This window comes from Pteropus medius, unplaced genomic scaffold (genome assembly GCF_902729225.1).
Source record: "Pteropus medius unplaced genomic scaffold, Ma_sr-lr_union100, whole genome shotgun sequence".
In the NCBI taxonomy this organism is placed as follows: Eukaryota; Metazoa; Chordata; class Mammalia; order Chiroptera; family Pteropodidae; genus Pteropus; species Pteropus medius.
The window spans coordinates 18,513,135-18,531,151 of NW_024342473.1; the positions used below are offsets into that span (position 1 = coordinate 18,513,135).

At 40.2% G+C, this 18,017-nt stretch overlaps 1 protein-coding gene and 1 pseudogene across 2 annotated transcripts in view; one reads left to right on the forward strand and one right to left on the reverse strand.

The window, feature by feature from the left end:
• Nucleotides 1-3,247: 3,247 nt before the first annotated feature.
• The window catches only part of ALDH1A2 (aldehyde dehydrogenase 1 family member A2), an 88,471-nt gene continuing 73,701 nt past the window's right edge, over nt 3,248-18,017 (forward strand). The window contains exons 1-2 of one of the 2 annotated variants that reach the window (XM_039865481.1): nt 3,248-3,388; nt 4,038-4,236. In XM_039865481.1, coding sequence (XP_039721415.1) covers nt 4,120-4,236 — 117 coding nt within the window. In that variant the 5' untranslated portion in view covers nt 3,248-3,388; nt 4,038-4,119. Of the gene's footprint in view, nt 3,528-4,037; nt 4,237-18,017 lie in introns of both variants that reach the window. The other variant, XM_039865482.1, reaches the window with a different exon arrangement.
• On the reverse strand, nt 15,105-15,980 carry LOC120604592 (leucine zipper transcription factor-like protein 1; annotated as a pseudogene).

Below are 18,017 nucleotides of genomic sequence, written 5' to 3' on the forward strand. Positions count from 1 at the left end.
AAATGCAAGTGTATCTGTTAGAAGAGGTAGGCTGTCATCATGGTTAGTAATGGGAATGGGAAAGCAATTAAGCAGGGCCACCTGAGGCTGAAATAGCCCCTGAAAATGGAAGCTTGAAGTTCAAGCTGGACATTCAGTTACTGTCAAAACCCAAAGTGTTGCTTTGTTGGGGGAGAACCTTTGTGCTCCATTCAGTTTCCTTCATTGATTTCTAAAACATGTTTCTCGATTTAACAAATACTTTCGGCCTTAACTGAAAACTAAAAAGAAGCCTAAATTGCTATGGTTTCATACCTCAAAGTCAAACTTCACATAAAGTTGATGTCTTAAAATTACAATTTTGCATTCTGTTATTTAGGTGGGGAAATATGAGGCAAGAATTTATTTTTCTCCTCTACAACTCCAGGATATTGGCTCCACCAGGCCTAATAAATTGTTTTCACAAGGAAATAAATAGAGCATGCTGTAGCTTATATTCTCTTGCACAGGGAGTTTTAAACAATATGTATCCTAAACAATAAATAATTGCAGATGGGGGAGGGTAGAAGAGGGAAACGTTATAAGGGTGGGAAAAAATGTTTCTTAACCAAATCAGGAAAAAGACTGAATTTCAAAATGTTAGAAATTTGAAGTTAGTTCTGAGGAAGACAGCCACTTTAGCCATTTTGAAATCTATAGAGGAAACAAGAAGATAATAAAACAAGATAATAAAAGAAAAAATGAAGAGGAAAGAATAATAAAAGAAAAAATGAGGAGGAAAGAAGAGATGTTAAGGCAGCATTAAAAGTAACAGCAGACTAAAGTTCTATGGACAGAAACCAAGAAGACATATACTGACAAAGTAGTTATAATTCACTGTTCTCTGCTTAATCTTAGCCCCCAACTTGAATTAAGGAGCTTGGGCCCAAAATGGCTGCAATCATGAGCTGAAGATAGGGAGAAAACTTTTTTTCAGAGAATGATTATATGAAGAAATAAATGCCTAAAAATCCATGAACAGAAATGTTTATAGTAAAAGATAGGGGAAAGCAAAATAAAATCTAAGATCAGGAAAAGAAAATGTTGCTTAATCAGAGCGCATAGGAAAGTAGTCAGGAGAAGTAGTCGATAGGGCCATAGAGAATGTTTTGTCTTTTGTTCAAATCACTCAACAAAAATTCTTATTAAATAGTTACTATGTGCTTCATGCTGTTAAGAATTGAGGGAAGGCACAAGAGAGAAGACAAGTCCCTGTGCTGATCACTTTACCATCTAGTTGGAGAGCAAGGCTCACACAAAAGAAGCCATCAGGGAACAATTCAAATCAGTCTGCCATCTGTCACTGTACTAGACGTTTTGGACGAGAAGAAGCTAAGGAATCCTCCTTCTCCTGTCTGGAGAAGAAGGGAATGTCTTTATTTGCTCTACCTTGCTGTATAACAAATGTTAATAATCCCATTATACTGTTTCTTCTTTGGGGGAGACTTTCCCACCATGGTGATAGAACTGGAGTTCGCAAGCAAGATGTGGGTCAATGGTGAACAACCCCATCTTATGCTTTGAGAAAAATATAAAGCAATGGTTTCTAGTTTGCGATAGTGTTTCCTGACAATATTCATTTTAGTAGTTTAATTTATGAAGATTTTCCTTTTCTCTTCCTCTAAATCTTTTGATGGCTTCTCATTATCTCAGGAATTAAGGTCCTTATAACCTTGAGTTAACTGCCTTGCCCACCTTACTGCTGCTCCTCCAGCCACATTAATGTCCCCTAAAATAGTGGTGCCCAACCTTTTTGGCACCAGGGACCAGTATGCCTATGAGAATCTAATGCCTGCTGATCTGAGGTGGAGCTGAGGCGGTGATGTTAGCACTGAGGAGTGGCTGCAAATACAGATGAAGCTTTGGTCACTCGCCCACCGCTTACCTCCTACTGTGTGGCCCGGTTCCTAGCAGGCCACAGACCGGTACCGGTCTGCGGTCTTAGGGTTGGGGACCCCTGCCCTAAAAGATATTCTCATATCTCTAAGCCTTTGCTCTTGTGGAGTCTTCTGCCTACACTCTCCCTCCTCCCTTATTGAAGCCACATCTCTCCTTTAAGGCTCAACTCAAAGGTTAGCATTCCCAGAGAGGTGGCCTCTTCTTTGGTGTAGTACCACCAGGTCATGTCGCTAATGCTCTCTTGTAACTTTTCTCCATAGTCTCTCATAGTCAATGAACTACTTCTTCGGGGGGAAGGGTGTCAAGCTCACTGAAGGCAAGGGCTGTCCCTCTTGTTTGTAACCCAGCCTCTAGCACATTGCCATGCATTGGAAGGTGCTCAAAACATGTTTGCAGAATTGTTCTACCAGCATCATTGGTTTTCCTTGTTGCTACCTTCTCCCTCTCTCCCCAACTAATTCCAAGACCTTACCTTTTTATTCCACAGTTTTATCTCTAACCCTCTAAGGCTTTAATAAAAGTCTATCTCATGAACATACACTGTTACTAAGGCACAATTTTGGGCTATAGAGATCTCTCGTGAATTGAAACCATCTAAGCTAAGGCCCCTAAATTTCTCCATGAAAATAATTTGCTCAGGTAACTTTGGGTAGATACTTCAGAGTCTGAAATGCCGGAAGTTATTTCTATATACCTAATACTAAAATGAAATATTTTTATCTTTTTCTATTGTTGTTTAACATCAAGCACTAAGCATTAGGCAATTTTATTTACTGAAAGTATGTATCTAGGGCAAGATCCCTTCTGGCTGTCACTTCACATCCGAAGAAATAGGGTTCTAAGGTCTCTGAAAATGGCACTTCAGGCAAGAATCAGTAGGACTCTGTCAGGCCTACATTGGGAGTGAGGAGGAGAAGTGATCTACAAATGTCTTTTTATTTGGACCCTAGATTTAGCCCACTGAGCCCAAAGCTTATTCTGTTATGGGGTCCCTGAGTTCTTGACGTACGCTTACAAACTAAAAGAAGGCCAGTAGAGCTATGGAAACACTTAAATTAGGGGGTGTAGATACGAAAGCCCAACCCCAAAGGGGCAGTTAAGTGAGGAGCCCAATGTCTGGTGGGATGGTAGCTGTTAGCGTAAAGAACAGAAAAGCAAAACAAGTACCTTCGTGTGTTTGGGAGTAAAGGCTGGAAGAAGGGATCCGAGACCAGGGGGGCAAATAAAACCTCCACCTCCGAAGAGCAATGAGGACCAAGACCTGCTTACCCCGGGCGCAGCCCAGACCGCCCTGGGCGGTCCCGGCCGGCAGAGGGCAGCAGCTGGGTGGGAGAAGCCTGCCGAGGGCCGCGCGGCGTCGACCGGCTCGCGGGGCACTCGTTTTGAGTGTGGGGCGAAGGACTCGCACTCATCACTACCCGTCCCCGACCCTGCGGCCACGGCGAACCTCTGACTGCGTTGAGGGGCGTGGGTGTGTGCGGGGGTCGCTGCGGAGAGCCCTACGTTCCTGCTCCTGAAAGAATAGCGGAGGGCGCCCCTGTCCATGTCCTACGACTCCCGGGCCTCCGGGAGTAAAGGGGAGCCAGAGTCCGGAGGGCCCTGGGACGCGGGTAGGAGGGGATTTCCGCGTCCGCTGCAGCGTCGCTGCCCTGTCCTCAGGGGGGCCACCTCTTCGCCCCGGGAGTCGCTCTCCGGGCCCCGGGCTTTTCCCGCTCTCGGGGCTGCGTCAGCGCCCGGCCGCTCGGGGTCCCAGTCCCTTCCCGCTAGGCTTCCGGGGCCCCGACCAACGCCCGTTATCTGCCAAAGTGCGCCTCCCGCCGCCGCTGACCCGGCCTGAGTGCAGCCGGTCCGGCCGCCGAGCCCCGCGCGGCCGGGGCGCAGATTCGTGCTCCAGCCGTCGAGGACAGCGGCGTGGGCGTGGGCCGGTTCCCGCCACCGGGCAGAGGGGGCGCCGGACGCACTTGACCGTGGGCTCCGAGCGCCTGGGAGTGTGGCGCGGGCGGCGGGTTTATGTAAATCCGGGCTGCGCCGGGGCGCCCTAGGTAGGATGGACCAGCCCCCGCGCCTCGGCCCTTACGTCCAATAAGAAGAGCCCCAGCTTGACACCTGCCTATATACAGGCGAGCGCGCCCCCGGGCCGCGGACCGCGCACACAGCCCGCACAGCCCACGCCGCGGGCCAGCGACACCCGGGCCCGCCACCATGACTTCCAGCAAGATCGAGATGCCAGGCGAGGTGAAGGCCGACCCCGCCGCCCTCATGGCTTCCCTGCACCTCTTGCCGTTGCCCACGCCCAACCTCGAGATCAAGTACACCAAGGTAAGCGGCCGGCGAGGACTGGCCGGCCACAGAGACTTTCTAGAACCTTCCTCACCTCCTTTCCTTGCTCTGTTAGGGGGCGAGGACGGCGTGACGGGATCGGGGCCGGGGTTGCAGGGGCCAGCTTGTCATCCCCGCGCCGCAGAGGGGACGCCCTGTCCTCGGGGTCGGGGCTTCTGAAGTCTTGCCGGGGACTTGGGATACCTCGGGGACTCACTGCAACCTGAAGCGCGGCGCAAAGAGGTCGCCGTCAACTGCTCCTTCCCCAAACCGCATCTGTCGCTGCCTTCAGATCCCATTCCCGGGGTCCCGGCCGCTGCGGGGAAGGCGTCGGCACCGCTTCGGCTCCTCGAATGGGGAGGAAGGGTGTCCCGCCTGGTTGGCCACGCAGCCTGGCCATCTCCTCTTCTCAGCCCTCCGCCTTCAGGGGCCGCTCAGCCGCAGGTCCCGCTCGGGTCCTCGGAAGCCCGGACGGAGCGGAGCGGCTTTCCCGTAGGAATTGTCAAGACGTGCCGCGCTCTGGGCTGTCGTTACGGATTTCATGGAAACTGGCTGCTGGATACCAGTAGATCCAATGTCAGCATTGCATTTGAATTTTGTAGGCAGTGGCAATTTTCTTGGAAAACTTGGAAAATCTTAATTTGTGCAGATTAACGGGTTCGCTTTTGAACTGAAAAAATTATTCTTTATAACGAATTCTGACATCTTGGGTTTGCCAGGCAGGAATTTTGTTGTTGTTGTTGTACCACATTTGAAAGAATATGCGTTCGCTACCTAATATAAATTGAATTTGCTTTCTTTCCATAAATTCGACATAGAAAAATTTATTAAATACGCACATGAGGGGTTATAATGTTACTGCATTTGGGCAGAGGGAGAGGTGAGATTTAAAGTCATGTTTCTCAGTTCATTTTACATTTTTCTTTTTTGAATTTCTATCTCTTTCAGTGGATTTCTACCCTAAACTTCTCCCGATTAGGCTTAAACACACACTGAGCACAGATAATATGGTAAAAGTTGTTTTCCATCATGCTTATTACAAGATAAACTTAATTTTGTCGAGAAGTGAATTGTTTGGTTTTGGCTTAATGGTTGAAAGAAATGCAGAAAAACAACATGAGAATACTGAAATTTTACTTGCGTTGAGTTTTACGATACAAACAAGGTGATAAGCGTTTTGAGTGCAGCTTTAGATGGATTTCATGTACCTGTTAGCTTTTTTAGATAGTGTGCCAAATTTTTGAAAGCCATCTTAATGAGAGGTAGTTAATAGTTACAGCTGTTTAGGCATTGTTTGTGTAACAATAATGCCAATGTGTGGAATATCTTCACGTTTAGGAACAAGCGGGGAAAGGCTGTAGCATAAAAGTTTTGTTTTATGAGAGTTCCTAACCTCTTTAGACTCTTTAAAGGTCTTAAGGTACAAGATCTACATGTGAGAGAGGACCTAACCCTCAGATTGGGAAAGGTTTGATTTTAGCCTTACTTTTAATGGGATTTTCCTCACTGCCCTGGACGGAGTTTTAGGTATGCAGCAGGCATCTAGGAATTTAATTTGGAGGCTCTTCCAGTTCTCTTTTTGTCTAACTACCCCACTCTCTTTTTTTCTCTTCTTCTACCCCAGTAGGAAAGACAACTGATTTATAGCTAATTGAAGCCTTTAATGTGGGGTCTTTACGTTCAGGGGAGACTTTTATCCAGTATCCACTTTCCCACTTATTACAAAGAAAAACAATCAGAAATGAAATAATGGATTGTAACTTGATTCTTTAATTTGTGGGGAGGAGGCACCTTATTTTTGGCTTGACAAACAACCCTCATAAACACTAATACTAATCTACAAGCAACCTCTTTTCACAAAACCTTGTAAAATCAGGTATCTTTGAACATTGCTAGCAGCTTTCTTCCTCAGCTCTTTAGTGAAACTTGAAAATTCTCTGAGACAAACATTGTGGGCAAGCAGCTTTTTTAACACAAAGAGTAGAAGCTGCTCTTTTAGTAGCCGAGGGTAACGACTAATATGCTATTTTACTTAAAAGAAAATTAAGATCGATGAAGAGTTTTTAAAAACTCACTTATGATCAGAAGTGAGGGAAATTATATTAACAATTTTAAGCAGAAGAATGAACAAGGTAGAATGGATAATTCTTTAGGACAGTGATACTACATTCACTAGGAATTTCTAAAAGGGTAATGGCTGAACAATTATAATGCAGGAGGGCTTGTTAAATAACACATAGGAAACAACAGTATTTGTGTCAGAAAATGGTACAAGACAAACAGATAGATCCTTAATCATTTTTGTCTTGTTAAACGAATACGTGGTGAAGGCTATTGCGATAGGATTTTTAAATCTGATTTTAGGACCAACGTAAATAAAGTTACTACTAATGTTTAAATGGTCCGATTATGAAAATGTCAAGTAGCATACACTTAGCAAACTTTGCCCTGTGATGTTGTAATTTTCTGTAATTTTTCACCATTTGTTTTCTTCTCCTAAAGGTATTTTACATTTTTTTCAATAAAAGGGGAATGGGGGAGATCATTAGAAATAAAAGTTATTGCCTTTTCTGTCAGAGATCCAGTGAAAATGCTCCAAAATTAAAGTTCAATCCCCAAGGATGTTGAAGTGGCTAAAATCATGGTTTTGTTCATATTGACTTTCAGGCAATTACGTTTAGTGTTTCAGATAAGCCTACCTCTCTGAAGGTCCAGTACTCATTTTAGACTAAGATCAATGACAATACTGTCTTTGGAATATATCTGTCTTTATTTCCCTAATACAGCAAGGTAGACCCCCAAGTTTTAAAAATGAATCCTTATTAAAGAATATGTTAAACAAACAAAAAAGACTGCATTAGTCAAGAAACAGTAATAACTTCACCAATATGAAGTAGTGAGGGGACTACTTTTGGGACACAGAGAATGTATACTCTCTAGCTTGTATCCTGAGAATGCTTAACAGCTAGCATAGGAGTCTGATTGCTTTTAGCTATGCTTTTATGAACTAAAGATTTTCTGAGTTGTTTCTGTTTTACCAGTCTGGTTTTTAGAATTTTTGTATAGCTGATTATATTATAGGAGTACACACATTGTAAAATCAAGGCTAGTAGTTTACTGACTGCCCGTAACTACAGGGGAGATTTCTTCCACATTCTCAGGTCTTTGGAGACTGTCCGGCTTTATCCCACCCCTACCTTCTCTATTGTCTCTATCATCAATTCTGGCTCTACTAGTCCCTCTGTCCCCCCACATCCCCACTACACACACATTGTGCTCTTTCTCTGTTGATCACTTTTTCAGTGAGAGTTTATGCCCATAACTAACAGTAACATAAAGTGTTTATATTTTTCTCCAGCATCTGATTCTGTGGGGAGCTAGAACAGAGGGAAGAAGGAGACATTTATGGGATATTGACCTACTAAACTTGAAGAGAAAAAATAAAAGGCAATCAATTGATAATCAGAGCTAATGTGCTCTGGGTAACTACGATTTATTCTTTTATTTATTCATTAAACAACCTTTTATTGAACATCTGTTTTCTGGGGTCAATTTTAATTCATTTCAAAGGATTTTTGAGTGGCCATGTTCCTAACAACTGTGCTTTCCATTATGCTATTTGGGCTGTGGAAGCATCCGCCTTCTAGGAGCTTAAGATCTTATTAGAAAGATTGAGTGCCAGAAATTGGTTGTCAGGTGATCAATGGCGGTAGTTCAGTTTGATCAACGTAAAAATAACAATAATGATAACAATACTTACAGTGCTACCTACATTGTTTACAGGGCCTAACGGTTTACCTAGCACTTTCATATATCTTATTTGATCCTTGCAAAACATTTTGAAGGAGAAAGAGTGGGAAGAAATTGGAATAATTGATAAGGAAGATCTTGGCCTTGATTTTTAAAAAATTTCTAGAGCTTTCCTCATCGTATGCTTTGCTTTTCCTAACAGTCAAATGCTGTGTGTGTGTGTGTGTGTGTGTGTGTGTGTGTGTGTGTGTGTGTGTGTGTGAGAAGAGAGAGAGAGAGAGAGAGAGATTAAATCTTTATTTTTTCGTGTTGCTTCTATTGCAACTCTGACGAAAGAGCCACCTTCTGTGGCGTTTGATTCCTTGACTTTAAATTGCTATTTTTGTTGTTTCAATGAGGGTTTTTTGTTTGTTTGTTTGTTTGTTTGTTTGTTTAGGTCTGCAGCAATATTCTTGCCTATTCCGGGGATCAATCTTAAAAGATGGTGTGGGTCTAGTTGTTTCCAAGCTTCTATTCAGATTATCTGCTTAATCAGAAATTGTTAATCAAACTTCATATTTATAGGCAACCTCGGATTTTCAAAAAAAAAAAAACTTCTTCATAATTGTACAGCTTTTGATGTTTATATTTCCATTTAAGCCAGGGAAGCTAAACAATTTTATTCTAAGACTTGAATTAGAGAATCTTCCTGGGGTCCTGCCCTGACACCTTCTACCTTAGGGGCATATGTTACCAAATGGAATCATCATTTGCTGAGGCTCTTCTGTTCCTTATTTCTATAAAGTGAGGAATGATTGTTTTTTTTTTTCTTTTAACTGAAAGTGGAAGATTCTCTGAGAAGTCTGTTCTGTGAGGTCTGACTTCCTTGTAGCCAGACTTTAGTGAAGCCAGACATGCAGTTAGTTCTCTGTTACATTAGACAAGCACGATGATCAAACCATGACCAAACCAAAAACATCTCAAATATCAACATACACATCTCTTTCAAGTCAGTTTCTCAGTTGGATAATGAAATACAAATACTGATGTATATTTTTGTCTTTTTAGTCATCTTAGTGACAGCTTGCAAGGGTCAGCAAACTCAGACTGTCAGCCTGATTTTGCAAATAAAGTTTTATTGGAACACAGCAATATCCATTCAGTTACATATTCTTTGTGGCTGCTTTTGGACTACAGTGGCCAAGTCAAGTAATTGCACAGAGACTGTATGGCCTGTATCTTAGAAAAAGCATACAAGCCCTTGACTTAGAAAAAAGAAGGCTCTGAGTTAAAACAGGCCTTTGATCAAATCTTGCTGTGTGAAAAGTTAACATTTATTCACAACACAGTATGGGGTATGGTGCCAGGTTCTAGAGAGGTGATCGTAAACAAGGTATAGATGGTGTCTCCTCTTAGGAGGTTTCTTCACTGGGTATCAATTTCTGCATCTGTCAAAATTGAGGTAATAGTATCAACCTTACAAGATTGTTGTCAGGACTAAAGAAACGAGTTTGTGAAAGTAAATGGCATATAATGATAACCAGCCTAGGGCTTAAGTCCATTTCATTTTTGTAAAGTGATGATTACATTTGTAATTCCAAATTAAGGGAGGCCCATTTTAAGAGAGATCAGAATCGTGTGGTTAATAAAGTTTTACGAAACGGGCCATTGTTTACCATTTTAATTAGAATAGTTTACTATTATGGGTACCTTTTACATTTACACTGGATTTTCATCAAATGGGATCCTTTGGAGGTCTTCTAAGTTCTTAGCTTTCTTAAAAAGTCACCAATTAAACATTTTCCCAGGCAGTACAGTTATGTGCCTCATAACAACAGTTTAGTCAATCAGGCACTGCCTATATGACTGTGGTCCCATAAGATTGTAATGGAGTTGAAAAATTCCTATCTCCTAGTGATGTAGCTATCATAATGTAGCAGGCATTACTGTTTTGTGCCATCTCATCCTATCGGTAGTCACGCTATGGGCTAGAAATGCCTGGGGACACTCATCTGGCCCGCGAACTTCCCATGGACATCCCCCTTTCTAAACCAATGTTACCACTGGACCTACCCTTGCCGTCTTATTATGATTGCAAGTCGCCCTTCAGTGGTAAGCATTCGGTAACTTTGAAGGAAAAAGAGCTTGTTACTTACAGACCCTGGATCTACCAGGTGCACCCCAAGGCACAGCAAGGTCAGAGTAGAGAACGCATGTGCTGGGGTTTCCCGGGCTCACTCTTTATTGGTGAATTTCAAACATAAAAGCGGGAATTTAAAGCATGGGAAGATAAGAAAAAAGTAGCCCAAATGGTCAGTTATCTAAATCAGCCAAGATCTCTAAACCAAAGCAGCCTCAGTGCAAGGAGCAGCCTGGCTCTTTATCCAGTCATGCGGCTGGCACTATGCATTCCAGGTAGGCTTCCTAGAAGCGGATGCCTCTTTGACGTGGAGACTGAGCAATTGAAGCTTAAATCAGTCACTTGCATTACAAAAAGAAAAGCCAACAGCCAAGACTTAAACTACAGTTAATTCATATGTTTGTTGTGATTCTGGTGTAAACAAACCTACCATGCTGCCAGTGGTATAAAAATAAAGTATAGCATAGAGAATATAGTCAATAATATTGTAAGAACTCTGTATGCTGCCAGATGGGTGCTAGACTTTTCGGGGTGATCACTTTGTGAGGTGTATAAATGTCTAATCGCTATGTTGTAAACCTGAAACTAGTATGATATTTGTATGTCAACTAAAATTGAAAAACACATGTTAGAAAGTGTAACACAGTTATAGTAGAAGGCTATACCATCGGTTTGTGTAAGTGTACTCTATGATGTTCATGCAAGGTCGAATTGCCTAACAATGCATTTCTCAGAGCATATCCCTGCCGTTAAGTGGTACATGACTGTATTCTAATAATCAAATTAGATATCTGACACTTGTGCCAAAATTCAGCATTAATATGCCTCAGCATACCCAATTGACTGGGCCCAAATGTGAGATTACAAAGAGCCATTTCTGCTACTTTAAGTGGTTTAGGCAAAGATGTTGCCAAGTCATTGGTGCATGAATCTGGGAAGTGTGGCAACATATGAGGACATACCCAGAAGGTAGATACAGTTTGGAAATTGGTGGGTATTTTAGGTTATATAATTTAAAATTGAAGAGACTTTCACTTGTCTTAACTGTCCAGGTTTGGGGCACTTCACATTTCAGAAAGTAAAAGCACCACAAGGTGACTTATTTTGAAAGCCCTTCTAACACTCTTTTAATTTCTTAATTGGCCATGACAGGTCATTTCAAAGCCAGTCATTTCTCTTCGTACATCAAGTTTTACGCATATAGAAGTGATTGCCATAATGTCACCTTGGTTCATTTTTAATTGCCTTTTCAGACATAACTTTGAGCTCTGTTCCATTTTACCTTTCCGACATATGAGATAATCCAAATTGGAAATTTCTTATTTCTGGCATTTCTCTGTTACTTGTTTTTTGGCCCCTAAGATGGAGTTATGTTCAAATTGTTTCCTTTCATAATCTTAACTTTTAATGAGTTTATTTACAGCAAGTCTGTTATGTCACATGATTTGAAAATACTTCCAGCCTTCGAGAATTCCATTTGTAATAATAATTGGGTGCTTACACCATCTAGACTTTTTCTGAGCTCTCAACAAAACTTCCCTGTGGCTAAACACAGGTGTTTATTGACCTCTGTAGAATGTGGTTAAAAATTAGAATGTTGTGAGTGAACGTTCTAATTTTTATTATAGAAGCAAGCTTTCCTTTTCCTCCAGTTCAATTCTGTTACCTTCAGAAGTCGTTATTTGCTCTATTTCCTTTCCTCGTCACAGTTTGACTGTTGGAGAGTCAAAGTAGCAGTTATCTCTATGCCTAGATCTGTGGAAAGAAAACCATTGTCCAGTTGAAACTGAAAACACCGTCTCTTATTTAGAAGAATTTAGATATCATGGCTATCAAAACGCTTTCCAATCTTGAATATAAAATATACGTAAAAATTTCAAAATAATTGAAAGGTTATATTTTTGTATATTTTTCTCATACATAATTTCATTCATCTGGCCTAAATTTCCTGATTTCGAATCCAATGACTCTTAGGATTTTTTGCCCTAGGTGATTTCTAGGGGTTTCTTAAAGATTAAACTGAATCAGAAAATGGTATGAGTTGTGTGGCTCTTTCCACAGGTAGGATGGAACCTGCCTCCATGTAAGTGGATCTGGCAAAATACGGTGGATTTAGTAAACCCACTAACAGGCAAAAATATACTATTTCCCTACTCTCCTAATCCCCAGCACCAACACACACACCAGCTCTATGAGCTGAGGGGTATGTAATGATGGAGGGTTTAGGGTGAGAAGGAAGACAGGAATTAAGATCTTGCCTAGAAAGACAGAATTATGAAATGTCTACACAGATCTCCAGAGGATAACTTAAAGTCTTATTTCCCTAGGTGTGAAAATTGGACTTCCTCACCGAATCCTTTTTTTTGGGAGGAGATCAGGTATCAGTATGAGACTGGTTCAATTCCCTAGCAAGCCTGAAACAAGTGAATTCTGCCTCATTTATATTTTAGAGTCTGATACCCAATGTACCAATATAACTTAATTTTCACAGGGAAGGTTATCTAATTGTATTATCTTGGGGTCATTTTTATTTTTAACTGCAGCCAGAGCTAACCTTTTGCTTCCCTGAATTTATTCATTTGTTTATTAATTTGACATTTATTAGGGCCTCTTTTAAACAAAGCATTGTTAGTTGATGTCTGGCACAAAGATACATAGATGTGGGTTCTGTCCTGAAGAGGCCAGAGAGGATTCCCACTTGGGTGTAGGGTGGAGACATGCACACATCTAACTATGGTGCATGATAGAAGATTCTAAACGCTTTAGATGAGTGCATTTACAGCACCATGAGGATTCAGAAGGTAAAGAGATGTTTGCGGCTCAGCAGATCAACGGCATACTGTGTTGTTAGACATACTTGACAGGAAATGTAGTGTTTCAATCATACAAGAGACTATGGACAATAATATAAGAAATGTGTGTACGTACACACAGATTTGTTGGTTCTTAACATTTTGCAATATTTGTTTCTAATTTTTTAAAAGAAGTACATTGAAGTTCCCCCTATGAACTTCTCCTATTTCCCTGTCTTCCTCCCTCTTCCTTCCTCAGAGGCGTTTATCTTTCCCATAGGTGTGTGTATATGTATTTGCGAAGAGTATAGGCTATTGTTTTTCATGCTAAATCTTTTTATGTAAATAGCATGCTGTTTATATCCTTCTGCAATTGGCTTTGTTTGCTTAACATAATGTATGCAAGGTTCATCCATATTGTTGCACGTACCTGCAATTCATTCATTGTCATCGTTGCACAGTATTCTGTTCTTTGGATTTATCAAAACCTTGAATTCTTCTCCTATTCCCATTAAGATACTCCTAACATTTTGCTATTGCAATAATTCTGCATTAAACATTCCTCAACATATCTCCTTATACACCTGGATGGGAGACCTTCTAGGATATAAACTTAGAAGTGATATTGCTGGCTCATGAGGTATATGCATCTACAGCTTAATTGCGGATTGCCAAATTTCTGTCCACTATGACTATACCAGTTTCCACCTCCACTAGCAGTGTATCAGAGTCTCCCTTACTCTACATCCTCACCTGTCCTTAGGGTTCTTATATTTATGACATTTTGCCAACCTTATGAGTGTGAAATGTTATCTTATTGCTGTTTTAATTTGCCTTTCATAAGTTGAACATCTTTTCATATATTCATTGGCCATTTGGCTTTCCTCCTTTGCGAATTGGCTAGTATATCATTTACTCACTTCTGTTTGTATATGGATATGTTTTTTCCTGATTTGCAGCAATTTTTATATATTTGGAATTATAATCCTCTAACAGTTGCATGCTTTGTGAACATTTTCTTCCCCCTTGTGCTTCTTCTTCCTCCTTCTTTTGTGGTGTAATTGTCATGTAGTTTTAAATGCAAATGGAGAAATTTTTCTGTTTTTTTTTTCCTTGATATTTAGTGCTTTTGGTGTCTTGTTTAAGAAATCGATTCTTATTCTAAAAATTTAAAGATTCTATATAGTCTTCTCAAAGTTTATTATTAAAATTTTTACTTTTTGCATTTGTGCCTTAATTCATCTGTAATTGCTATTTATTTATGTGTAAGGACACAGGTAAGTCTTAAGAACAGTGATGTAACATATAGGAAAGTCAGACAATTTTAATTGTAAAGAATTTTTCAAAATTATATTCTATGTAGCTTTGGAATAAGATTAGGAGGTTCAGAATGTGTGGGTTTTTCTCTAAGCCTAGTCTTCTTCATAATGGGAAAATGTCAGAAACTAGTCTTACTTTGGTGGATGATTTTAATACACGTTGGTTTCCCTAACCTAAGAACAGTAGTGGATTCCATAAACCTACCTTTAATAAGGAGTCATTGTACAAAACTCTAGGATAACATGATCATTATAACTTTTTCATGTCAAGACTATTTTCCCTACCTTTCTTATATTACCTAGAATAGAGTAAGTACTCAAATGTTACCTCCCATTGTGTTCTCACTCACTCACACACACACACATGCACGCACACACACACACACACACACACCACTCATTTTTGAAGGGCCATTACCTGGTAAATAGATGAATTCTTCACTGTGTGCTGTTTGTTTATAGAAGTGGAGAAAAACTGGAAAGGTGACAGTGAATATAATGTGAAAAAGAACAAATATAGATATTGCTAGCTATAACAGTTATTAAAAAGGCATACTCTTTGTACTAGCATTAGTATAAAGATAAAGCACTTATTCCCACTCTAAAAATCTCTTCTTTACTGTAAGGAATTCTCAATGCATTTGAACTAAGGCGCTGGAGCACTCACAGAGGAATTTGGGACCACCGACCAGAACCAGTAGATTTTCTCGATTCTCAATTAGGCAACTGAAAATAGGTACTCAGTTCTAAATATTAGAAGCCAAGTCTAAATATTAGAAAAATAAAGAGAGGGAATGTACTAAACTGCTTCAAAACAGGCCTGAGGTGAGAAACGGCTTATACTTTCATGTTATGGCAGCTTCTGGATGAAATCTTCAGTTTCTAATCTTAGGGTTTGTATTTTGCCCATCTTTTTCTCAGGTCTTTGATTTGGTCATTCTTCTTTGTAAGAATCTCTTTCATGTTTCAGTAAGCTTATGTGTGTTGGAATTTCTTCTCTAATTCCTTTTCAGCCATGCTCAGCTGCTCCTGAACCCTGATTAGGTATTGCTTGCCTGTCACTAGACTCTCCAACAGGGACTTCTGGTTTTCTGTCTTGTTTGTTAAGTGTCTTCTGAAACTCATTCTTTAAAGTGGCAACTGTTTTCCAGGTCACTCAAGTCTTGGGCCTTTATAAAATCCTTTGGAATTTTTGGATCAAGCTTTAAATCTTGCAGTGCTTTTTCTGGTTTGACTTCTCATCCAGTGCATTTGTAGTCTGTGTTTCAGTGGTCATCAGCCTTCAATTTTTCATTCTCTTCTTGAACTTTTAAAATTTCTTTTTATTTAGGTTCTGTTCCACCTTCATTAAGTGATGCAAGTTTCAGCTTTATATCTATGATGAGCTTTTTATTTGAAGATGTTCATTATGCTTTTTCAAATTCTGCAACTTGTTCTAATAATTCTTTGTTTTCAAGTTAAGAGAATCTGTTTAGCTTGAGGTACCACTTCTCAGCTTGTGAGGAAAGGTGCCATAGAAGTAACATGTTGGTGTAGGTCTTGTTGATGAGCTCAGACTCCATCTTGCTGTGGACCACAGCCTACCACCTTTCAAGACTTCAGAGACTTCATCTATGGTGAAGGTCTCCTACACAAGCCTGCTGTCCCTAAGATCTTGGAAGCAGGAATCTGCAGTTTTGGATCTCAACCCTCTTTTTGAACAAGCAAACACATATAATTAATAAGTTCATTTTGATGGTGCTCATTTAGGCCTAGCTCTGCCATGGCAGTGTCTGGGAGTCAGCAGCCTGGAGCAGCGAGAGGCCAGGAGGAGCCTCACTAAGCCTGAGATTGCTGAAAAAGAATTTCTAATAGAAAGGCCTTTTTTTTTGAATAACTAAGTCAATGCTGTGCTTCAGCTTGTTAGTTTAGAGAATTTAAATTATTCACTAGCACCAGGCTTGAAAATAACATTGTTTTGTATTTTGTTAATGCTTTAACTCATTGTGTTTTAAACTCAAAGCTAGTGTTGTATATTCACCTTTGTGCTTGTATTTCGTAAGTTATTTGATCCGTGCATGTGCGCATCTAATTCTGAAGAAGCTACTGCAGCAGAATGAAATTCTCCAACCTTAAAACTAAATCTAGCCTTTCTGTGTATAGTACTTATGTAATACCTAACAGAGTTGGCCCCACACTTATTTTGGGAGGATAAACCTCTATTCTTTGGATGCTGATATTACTTGTTTGCACTACTCCTAAATGCTACAATTTTTGCCTTGCATTATGTATGTTCTGTGTAACTCCCTATTCCTAAACTGTACTACATAATAAACTCCTATTCATTTTGATATTTCTGAAGTATCTAGCTCAGTGTTTGTAGTGTAAATGCTTGGGAAATGTCTATTAAATGAATATTTGTTATATTTTATCATTAATAGTTATTAATAGCTACAGCTTTTATTATTAATACTACAATTTCCATAGTGCTTTTCACATATGATTATGTTTGATAATTGTGGCAGCCCAGTAATGTGGATACTATGTTAATATTCCCATTTTATAAGTGAGAAAATCAAACATATTCAAGTTAAATAATTTTTCCAAGCTCCATAGCTAGTAGGTGACAATTCCAGGACTCAAATTATCCTCTTCCTTTCCTTCTTATAACAACAGCAAGCACAAGAAGCACAACAAAGGCAAGAAAACATCAACTTTTAGCCTAAAGCTCTGCTGAGTGTTTTGCGGGATAATCCCAAACCCAATTCTCCAGCTACAAATCACAAACTTAGTTTTAGCTGATATTGTCATAGCTACCATTAGCAACAATTTCAACCTGAGGTAAAGATGAGAGTGTCCATTCAACACCCCCCCCCAAAAAAAATTGTTTATATAACTGATGCTTTAGGTATGAATCACATGAGTAGGTGTGATTCTTTAGGCTATAGTGAAGAACGTTTTTTAGGTTCTCACTGATTGGATAGTCACACACGGCCCTTAATAACACTTATTTGTTTTTTGTTTTTTGTTTTTTATTCAAAAAGTGCTTTTCTATGTTGTGGTTATTTATGTTCACTTGGGAGCAGGGATGTATGAGACTGTTGAAAACGAATATATTTAACATTCTTTGTAATGCTTCCTCTCCCCCTTAGGCCGTCATTTGTGTAACTTGACTATAACCTGTGTGGGAAGACACTGCCAGTGAGTTCGATGGATATCTTCCATCTTGTCTTTTATGAGCAATCATTTCTCACTAAGGCTCAACTATTATCAGATCTATTACCTGTAACCTCAGTGGGGATGCAGAATAGAGAAATAGAGAGTGGTCCCCAGAAATTCATGCAATATCCAAACTTTAGTAGAGTCTCAGTGACAGAGGGTGGTGGTGGTTGTAATGCACGATTAATGTTTCATTGTAAATGGCTCAAAATTCCTATTTAAAGAAACTGCTGACAGGTTGTCTTCTTAAGCCAGATCTTATAATCTCCAAATTTCTCTGTCTTCACTTTTAGAGAGAACACATTTCTTTCCCCTCTATTTCCCAGTCAAACTTACCCTTCTTCTCATCTTTTTCATGTCCTTTTCTATTTTTGTGCACTTCTGCTTCTCTTTTGCTTCCCTAAGTATTTCTCTCCGGACAGGCTCTTGATGACTCATTCCTTGGTTAGATTCATTTACCTGTTTTCATAAAATGGTTATATGCCTGGGAACCTTTGTAGTCAGCTCTTCCAGCTGTTGGCCTAAATAGTCCTTAGGGAGACCAGAAGCAATGAACCTGGAATAACCACATTTGACTTCTGTGAGCCCTCTTGAGACTTTAGT